The sequence below is a fragment of the Panicum hallii genome, chromosome 8, assembly GCF_002211085.1.
Source record: "Panicum hallii strain FIL2 chromosome 8, PHallii_v3.1, whole genome shotgun sequence".
Classification (NCBI taxonomy): Eukaryota; Viridiplantae; Streptophyta; class Magnoliopsida; order Poales; family Poaceae; genus Panicum; species Panicum hallii.
Window position 1 is genome coordinate 38,169,844 of NC_038049.1, and position 10,251 is coordinate 38,180,094.

The 10,251-nt window shown below is 47.1% G+C and overlaps 1 protein-coding gene across 1 annotated transcript; it reads left to right on the forward strand.

Annotated features, from left to right (window-relative positions):
* The first annotated feature begins 633 nt into the window (after positions 1-633).
* On the forward strand, positions 634-9,379 carry LOC112903775 (probable disease resistance protein RF9). Its single transcript, XM_025972982.1, has 4 exons — positions 634-1,738; positions 3,700-4,011; positions 5,728-6,330; positions 7,181-9,379. The coding sequence occupies exons 1-4, from the start codon at positions 707-709 to the stop codon at positions 9,164-9,166; spliced, it is 3,933 nt and encodes a 1,310-aa protein (XP_025828767.1). The 5' UTR covers positions 634-706; the 3' UTR covers positions 9,167-9,379.
* The last annotated feature ends 872 nt before the right edge of the window (positions 9,380-10,251 follow it).

The window sequence follows — 10,251 nt, forward strand, 5'->3', positions numbered from 1 at the left end:
CGAAAGGATAATAAAATTTGGAACGAGTGAAATAAGAAAAGAAAAGAAAAAAGGAATAATGGGAGCATTAGCTCCGGATCTAAAGACAAACGAGGGAGATGGATGTAGGTTTCTCTACTAGTGGTGCCTGCTCCCTCAGTGTGACGTTCTGGAGTGGTTAAGCCTCGCATGTTGTTCCTTTCTAAGCATATGGCAGTCGTTGCAGCGGTTGCAGTATCTGTGCGTGCAACACTGCAGGCTACCATAAGCTTGATGTGCGGGCACCAAATCTCACTGAGTTTGAGCTCACATTGTTGTAAATGTTGCAATTGAACCACATTGTTTTGAGACAGTGATCCAGGTTTCCAAGGTTTCCTCTGACGACCACATGGGCGCATCATTTCCCAGATACTCGAGCAACCCAAGGATTCCTTACGTGTTCAATCATAAAAAAGGAAAAGGGGAGCTGGTATACTCGAATGCGACCTTTTTTCTTGATAGGAATTTAATAGGAATGATATTTTATAAAGGAAAGCTTGATTAATTGCATTACTTTTGTACCTCACACAGATTCCTTACTTCTCCACCTTCCCCGGCCTGTTCTTCCTTTCCTCATCGTCTTCCCCCGCTTGTGCCATTTCCATATCTCTTGCGACCATCACCTAAGGGCTAAGGCTAGTGGTTTTGATCACCTTGAAGCAAGGCGGAGAAGATTGTAGTAGCAACAATGGAGGGTGCATGCCTGTACGCACTCAAATCCGCATGCAGTTGCCTGGTAAGCCAGGCCGCATCATCTGCTGCCAAGGAGATGGCTCTGCAAGAAGGCGTGAAAGATGACGCCACGTTCTTGGCCGAAGAGCTCGAGGAGATGAACAAGTTCCTCGCAGATGTGGGCAGGGACGAGGCCGGTGTGCTGGTGGAACAAGGCGGCTATGTGGAGGACATGGCTTTCGTCAAGAAGATCCAGGACATGGCATGCGACATCGAGGACTGCCTCCGGGATCTGGCCCCACATCGGGAGAGGCCGTCCATGTGGAGGCTCCCGTTGGAATCTCTGGCGGCGCGGCACACCGTCGCCGCTGAGCTCAAGGACTTGGTGTCCCAGGTTGACCGCGTGAGCCAGAGAAGGGAGCGCTATCGACGTGCCCGTGAGAGGGCGCTGAGGAAGCCGACGACGCCCGGGCCGGCAGAGGAGGAGGCACGGCCTGTCGTGCCGGAAATTGACTGGAAGGTGGATGTCGGCGAGCTGATTGCACGGGCAGACGAATCACTAATGGTGATCTCAGTCTGGCTGATGAAAGACCGCGTCAGCGAAAGGGCAATTTCCCTCGTCGGCGAGGTCTACGACGCCGCCATGGACTTCCAGCGCCGTGCATGGGTCACGGCGACCCACCCCATCGGCCTCACTGAGTTCCTCCGGGCCTTGGCGAGGCAGTTCCTTGGAAATGATCCGGCGACGTCGCAGGGCGCACTCGGTGTCCTGACGGACACCGAGACCATGGGGGCGGAGCAGCTGATGGCGGTGGTAGCGCGGCACCTCGAGGAAAGGCGGTACCTGGTCGTGGTCGAAGGCGTGTACACGAGGCCGGAGTGGGACTGGATCAAGCTCATCTTCCCGGATGACAGGAACGGCAGCAGGATCATGGTGACATCTCGGAGAGCAGATGTGGCGAGGCATTGCGCGGAGGGATCAAGCAGATCGTTCAATCTTGAACGAGTTCCAGATGGTGATGCAAGGCTTTACGTCTCATCCGACAAGGTATCGGCTCCTGCTCTCAAAGTCTCAAACCATCTCCGGTTCTTACTTTTGTTCGTTCAATTCGGAGTTAGTTATTAGTGCCAGAGACCTGCTATGCCTAGTCGTCTCTACATTTATTTGTATTTTTCGCATTTACTCCCTTTCTCCTAGGCACCTTCATTTAAAAAATTTCAAACACATTACTAATTATAAAAATTAACCTCATCCTCTCTAATTACTTATTGCAGTTGTGATTGAAAACCGTGTTATTTATTTAGTTCTCTATATGCTCAGTAAATACATATGCATTGCAACTAGAAAAATAACATCTACTAAGAATTTAATTAGTACCATGTGCTTCTATACATATATATATATATATATATTTGTCTTTGATATTATTTTAATTAGATGGATCTCACTGCAAGCCAAAATAATACCTTTTTTAGATATTTAAATGCTAAAAGAATACTTATGGATGGAGCACTAGATTATAGATAGAAGGATCAAACTAACAACTAAAGTGGTGGTGAATTGGGGCCGATTAACATTTTTTCCAAGAATAAAGAGGAAACTTGAGCCGCTGTGAACGTATCATGCACCTTGTGTCGTTACTTGCTTGTTGCATGCTAGATTCTCAAAACGACGACGCACATGGGGTGTTGAGGTACGCAGAAGTTGAATACCTATTACTTTTAATAAAAAATTTATATATAATATATCAAATATATATGAATTAAAAATATAAAAATTATACAACATAACGGGCTCCCAAGCTCCTATTTTCTGTTTTGGGCTGAAAAATCGTAGCAGCCCACATCCCACCCCGCCGGCCTTCCGCATTCAACGGCTAGCAGTCGCACCTGTTACTAGGAGTCAAAGTGTTACATAAGTAATAATGGGCTGGGCGGCACGTGGCCAAAAAAATTAAACAAGAAAAAAGTTGTATATCCCAAACTATATATTCAAATCAAAATCCGACTGCACCACTGTGTTTCTTGCGACGGAATCTTCAAAATAAGATCTCACTTGAATACATTTGGATGATTTTTTGGTGGAATATTTTTTTAACACGGAACAATTTTTTTGAAGCTGGAATAATTGTTCCAACGTAATAAAAGAATATTCCGCCTTCTGAATAACTATTCGACCATAATAAAAAAAATATTCCGTCTTTCTGTAACATTGTTCCGACAGTGTTGAGAGCCGTTGCATGAGGAAGAAAGAGGAAGGAAAATTAAAGAAACAGCTAGGCTGTAAAATTACCAATAGGATGCTAAAAATTGAAGGAGGCAAACGGACCGCGCGAGGCCAACGCTTCTACGATGCAGTGTATGGCACTCGCGAGCGCGAGAAATTTCGATATTTGACATCCAATTTGAACGCCTCACTATTTTTAAAATCCGATGCGATTGATTTTCAAAATCTGACATTAAACCCACAAATTTCTTCAATCCAGAAGATTCTCTCCATTTTTCATATTTTCCCTTCCTTTTCTTATATCTTGTGACCCGAACTGACAAGTTTGCCTCTAGCCTTATCCTCTCGTGCCAAACTTGACGAACCTGTGTGAGTCTTGCTACCCGTTTCTTGCTGCTGCCTTTCTGCCGCCGTCGCCATTGCTCTTAGCCGCGCGCCGCCCTTCCCTTTCTGCCACCGTCGCTGAGCCGTCGAGCTTCTACCATGTCCTACCATGTCCCTGCACAATCATCTTCATCTTGTACTGTGTATCTCCGTTTATCTACCTTCTACCAGCTAACGCTACACTGTCGCTAACTCGCTTCCGAGTAGCTAAACCTCAGTAGTCTAGTTGGGGGGCGGTTGACCCTGACCTCGAGCGGCGTCCCGGGTGCCGGCACAAGGTTGCCCATCCGTACCATGGCCTTGGCGAAGTCGGCGGCGAACGCGGCTCCGTCGTGGGCGTACCTGCGCACCAGCGCGTCTTGCGACCCGCTGTTGAAGAGCTCCTGGTCCGAGTGCAGCAGGCCGCGGTGCTCCACCAGGGCGCGGAAGTAGCCGTTGTCGACGCGTCGGGGGTCACCGCGTCCAGCGGCGCCAGCGCGCCGTCCGCGCCACCGCACGCCCCGCGCAGCTGCGCGACGAAGGTCGTGTTGATCGCCTCGCCGCCTTCCGTGCCGGCGCGGAACGTGGCGCAACGGGCCCGGCCGATGGTTTGCGCGCCCGACAACGCCGTCATGTCGCGCGTCGACAGGCCCTTGGCCCGGAACGCGGCGACGAGGGCCAGGAGGCCGGACCCGGGGCCCAAGAGGTTCGCGTTCGCGGCGTCCCGGCTTGTTGCTTGGGACCTTGGGTGATGGAGGCGGCAGCGATCGAGAGGAATGAACTGAAGTGGCGGCAAGGTGATAGTGGTTCACGTCAAGGTCGTCCCCAAATCAGTCGTCCGGGTTTGGGCGACCAACCCCTAGCGACGGCGAGTGGCGGCGGCAGGGCCGAGGGCCTGTTCTCGAGGGAGACAGAACACGAGACAGGGAGAAGGGAGAACTTGAGTCTGGCCTGCCTGTATTCGCGGGAGCACAAAGAAGAGATAAGGTTCGGGGCAAATCTGTCCACTAATATGAGAAATAAGCAAAAGAAATAAGAAAAGGAAGGGAAAAGATGGAAAATGGAGAGAATTTTCTGGATTGATGAAATTCGTAGGTGCGATGTTAAATTTTGAAAGTCGATCGAATCGGGTGTTAAAATAGCGAAGCGCTCGAATTGGCGCTCAGATATCCAAATTTCTCCGCGTGCGACCCTGAGCATTTGCGGTTAGGAGCCGGCTTGACTGACAGAAAGGCCGAGCGCCCGACTGCCTGCCCGTGTGCCCCGATTTCCCAATTCCCAGCCACCGCAGCCCTAGCTCTCGCCCTGCTAGCTCCCCAATTCGGCGATTCCGGCGGCCGGTATCCGGCAGCGAGGGCGCGACGAGACCAGACAGTGAGCAGGTGCGGGCGGACGACAGCTCGACGGGCGGGCGGGCCGCGGGGCAAGGGCGACGTCCAGGCCAGCGCCGCAGCTAGCACGGTCCGGGTGTCCCGCGTCCGTCCGGCAGCCGGAAGGGCGGCAGGCTGCAGGTGCTGAGGCTAGAGGTGCGGGCGCGCTCGGCTTCGCCTAGGGCGGCAGGGCCTCTGCTGCTCCAGCAGCGTGTTAGCGTGCAAGCTGCAAGCAGGCCTGAGCGAAATCTGAGCGCAAGGGGTGTTTGGTTCCGCGGACTAAACATCGAAGCTTTGGTTACTAATTAGAAGTATTAAATATAAAACTAATTGCATAGATGGAGGCTAATTTAGGAGACGAATTTATTAACCATAATTAGTCTATAATTTAACAATGTGGTGCTATAGTAAACATATGCTAATTATGAATTAATTAGGCTTAATAGATTAGTCTCGCGAATTAGCGTCCATCTATGTAATTAATTTTATAATTACCTTATATTTAGTCCTACTAATTAGCATCCAAATATTTGATGTGATAAGAACTAAACTTTAGTCCTTGTAACCAAACACCCCCAACTTTGGGCTGTCCAAAAATTCTTTTTATACACCTTTTGAAATTTTGAATACCCATCTCCCAAATCCTGGGCTCGCCTCTGCCAGTTATTCGATTATGTGAAAGAAAAGCAGTTTGATGATTTAAGGTGGTCTGGCTAGGGATTTAGAGAAGATGATGTAGTGAAGTGCACTGACCCACTAAGTTAGTATGCCAAAACGAGCCATTAGAAAGATGATGTACCTAAGTACACCCACCTGCCAAGTTACTACACCTAAATGAGCAATTAGGGAGACGATGCATCTAAGTGCATCCATCTGCCAAGTTTGTGTACTAACCGTGCATTTAACTCTTTTTTATTTATGGACATCTGATGGTGATCTGGTGGCCCATCCTGGTTGACTAAAACTGAGCAAAATCTCAGTGCATCTAGTTAGTTTTGTCGCAATTACATATATATACACACACTATATACACCACTTTCAACCACTGACTTGTTGCAAAACATGTGTTCATTCCAGGGTGCCACCACTGATCGTGGATTTAGTGAGGTTATAAAAGTAGAGCCGTACTCGGAGTTCGTTGGCAGGAATGAGGAGGTTGAAGAACTGACAAGATGGATATCTCTGAATGAATCGGAGTGCGCGTCACTCTCAGTGTATGGAGCTAGTGGTATCGGAAAGAGCACCCTTGTCAGAAATGTCTACAATAGCACAAAGCTGCTTAGGATGTTCCAAAGGAGAGCCTGGATCGCAATGGTGCATCCCTTCAACAAGGAGGAGTTCCTGCGAGACACAATTTCACAGTTCAAGGCATACCGAGTTCAGGAGTCCAAAAGTGGTATCAAGAACAAGTCATCTGATGACTTGGTAACAGAGGTTTGTCAGCTCATGGGGGACGGGAGGTCTCTGCTAGTTGTTGATGGGCTGTCAGCAGAAGAAGAATGGGATCAAATCAAGTCGTGCTTATGGCCCGAATTTTGTACAAATAGTGGTAGCTGCACTGCCATTGTTACGACAGTGAGTGCCGCTGTTGCTAGACATTGTTCAGAGAATAGAAGCAGCTTGATGTACAAGCTGAGCCCTCTTAATCGCGCCGCTGCCCATCAGTTATTCTATCAGAAGGTATGTATCTGAAATAATATGTCTGATTCTCCATTGACATTTTAGAAATAAAGAAACAGATGATGGAAACCGTGAATTTATGGCAAAGCTAGGCCAAAGTGTTCAGGGACTGGGTTTACACCCCGGATATTCACGTAACCGGAGGCTATTAAACATCAAGCAAAAATCTATTTAATGTAAGACTTATAAATTTTTTTTTGGAAGAGTTTCCCCTGTAAATCGGACATTCAAAAAATTAATTCTCATAATACTCACAAGAATACTATTAAAGGTTCCTTAAGAAAGAATAACATTACGGCCATAAACATCATAGCAATGATGCTAGTTATGATTGAGACGGTCTATGGTTAGTGTGGTCTTTTTATTTGGGCATTGGGATGGCCATGTTCCTTTGGGTACCATGTGACTTGTTTGCTCTGAACTTCCGATTTACAGGAGACACTCTGCTGAAATTTTCAGTAACATTTAGACTTAGTAGTTTCTAGCTGATGTTTAGTAGCCTCTGGTTATATATAGGGTGTTAACCGGGCAGTACTACATCTATAATTTAAGTTATGAAAAGTGAAGCCTTATTTTTTACGAGAGCAGCAGGAAGTGAAGTGTTATTTCTAGTGAAACAATCATTCAGTGGTGTTACGTTATAGGTTGGTAGATCACTACGGATTAATCCACAAAGTTTTCGTACTAACATGGTAATTTTATTGCTACAACAGTAAGTTCAGACAACAGTACTTATGCGGCCTCATTACAGTTTTACTTTTTCTACATTATGAGAACGAAGTTTATGACTTTTGTTCTGTGCAGTCTTTGCAATAGTAATACTAAAATTTACTTATATGGCTACAAACAGGTATTCAGGCGTGACAGACTAATTGAGTTATGTAAACCGATGGTTGATCATGCTAATCTCATCATACAAAAATGTGATGGGAACCTTCGGGCAATCAACATTATAAGTGGGCTTCTAGCCACCAAAACTCGAACATCTACAGAGTGGGAGAAGCTGCTAAACCGTTTTGATTCGGAGTTAAAGAACAACCCTGACCTTGGGGTTACCAATGCAGCAGCAAAATTGAGCTATGATGATTTACCATCCCATATGAAATATTTGGTCCAATACCTTAGCGTTTTCCCCCGAAGCTACAACATAATGCTCAGAAGATTGGCAAACGCATGGCTAGCAGAAACCTACATGAGGAAGACGAGAAGAGACAATGCTGAATTTGAGGATATCTTTGATGCCCTTGTTATGAGAAGTATGGTTCATCCGTTGAAGCGAGCAGAGATAACAAGCGGAAGAATAAATGGCTGCCATGTTGACGATGTGTTTCGACAACACTTGTTTTCAGAAGCAAAGTCGAGGGGCTTTATCAACATCCTAGATGAGCACATGGTGAACAACAACTTGGCAATTTCACAAATCAGGCACCTAGTTGTTACAAGTGGCTGGACAAGAGATGATGATCAGTTCAAGAGATTGGACCTCTCCTGTGCTCGATCACTGACAGTTTTGGGGAAGTGGAGTTCTTGTTTCATTTCACCAAGCATGAAGTTGCTAAGGGTGCTGGACTTGGAAGAAACCGAAGGTCTGGTGGAGCATCATGACCTTGAGCATATCGGGGAGTTCCGGCATCTCAAGTATCTGGGTCTAAGGAACACTGGCATTGCACATCTACCCAAATCGTTGGGCAAATTGCATGGTCTTGAGGAATTGGATATCCGGGGCACTTACATTGCTAAGCTGCCATCTACATTCATCCATCTTACAAGCCTGCGCCGTCTCCATGGTGGTACGATGGCCGCATGCAATTCTCAGCAAGAGTTTGACAGTGAAATGACTGGAGATTGTCCTGGGCTTCTCAAAAATGCTGTTTCGTCTGCTTTCTGCATGTGTTTGCTATGTCTATGTCAGAGGCACAAACCATATGGTGTGCGCGTCCCAAAGAAGATAGGGGAACTGAAGTCTCTTCTGACAATGGGAACCATTGATGCAGCAGGGAGCCGAACTGTTATGAAGGAGGTACAGAAACTTGCACAGCTACGAAAGTTGGGCGTGATGGGCATTACCAAGCTTAACAGCAAGCATCTCTGCTCAACCCTTGAACATCTGCACCATCTGCGATCATTGATGGTTCACTCTGATGATTCACTCGGCAGATTAGCCACTGTCACCTCACCCCCACACTGCCTTGAAACACTGAAACTGTATGGCAATCTCGGTACGCTCCCGAGGTGGACCAAGACACTCCATAGCCTCCTCAAGCTTTGCCTGAGGTCCACGCTACTGGATGGGGACGCTGTACAGATCATCGCTAGGCTACCCAAGTTGATCGTGCTACGCCTGCTGGCTAAATCGCTCGTGGTGGAGGAGATAGCATTTCCAAGTGGCGCGTTCCCGAAGCTGGAGCTGCTGCAGCTTGATCAGTTAGAAAATCTCATGTCATTATCTACTCAAGGAAGAGCATTGCCAAACCTGGAGATATTGCAAGTCTATAGGTGCAGCTTTCTGAGCGAGGATAGTTTGCGTCTATTTCACGACCTACCGAGGATAAAAATGGTGTTGATGGATGGTACGCTTGTTCAGAGACAACCAGACCAAGAATTTGACCCATTTGACATACCATCCAAAGGCATTCCAGATGAGCGCTTGCGCAGGTGGCGACAAGCAGATCTGGTTCTCAATGCATCCCGACGATTCAGGTATACTCTGGACTTGAAGAAGGAAGAGGAGAAGGAACGGATAAGACAACGAATTAGAAGTCAGACACTTATTATACGAGCTGCACTCCGCTTCAAGGAAGCACTAAAAGCAGACAGATCCGAGATTGAAGAATAAGGGAATAAGCTGGAGCAAGAAGAACCGCACGTCCTCCAACAGAATAGCTATTTATCGCCGGCACTTGGCGATGGCGATGGATGAGCAGTGTGGCGTTGCGGAGTGGTGGTCCTTGTGTAGTAAGGTGTGGGTTGTTCTTGCTTGGGAGATATGGCGATGTCGTGCAGGGCGGGTTGATATCTCAATTTGATTTGTCTTAGGTTTGTTGTTTCGGTTGTTGTTGCTTGATCAGGTAGGTTAGGCCGCGTCACTCTGTTACTTTGTTCAGTCTAGATTTCATCTTATTTTTAATATAATCGGCGGCTCTTATGCTTGGTTCATTAAAAAAGTTATCCGTACAATTTTTTTTCTATACCGCCCACGCTGCTAGAACAGCCCACAAGCGGGAAATGAACCCACCAACCTCCCGCTGTTCTGCTCCCCGCCAAGAAAAAATGGTTTAACATTTCGCACCAGGCTCTCCACCAAACAAATTTGATTATTGAAACACACAATTTCATTGTTGATTTTATGATATCTGAACACAACAATGCTCCATCATCTCACACCGGTACAAATGGGCAAAAAAAAACATTGACGAGAAATGCCAAATATGGGCGCCAATGAGCCAGCTAGTGGCAGCACGCACGCTTATTACAGAGACTAGAGTTCGGTGTCACCGGAAAGCGGTGCTCACTGACGGAGGGCAGGCCATCAGCAGGTCAAGAGACACCTGCCCCGTGCGTTCACAGTTCGACCCAGGGCCCGGCCTGAGTCTCGCAACAATAATGCAACATTTTCTCATTGAAGCTAAATTAACCATCAGGGCAAGAATCGGAAAAATCAACCCAGGCATTCAATTTGAAGCACGTAGTATATAACTGATGTGAAAGAAGTCAACATCGGAGAAAGGCAGACTGCTGAGGGACTAATGGTGTCGCTATCGTAACAGATCACCAACCATCAATAAGTTTGTGGGAAGGGTGATTTTCTCAGCATCTTAGACTTTTTAGAGCAGTTAACACAGCAGCATCTTGACCGCTTTTAAGACGCAGTTAGTATCTATGATAGCATCTAGTTTGGCATCCTAGACTAGCATCTAGCAT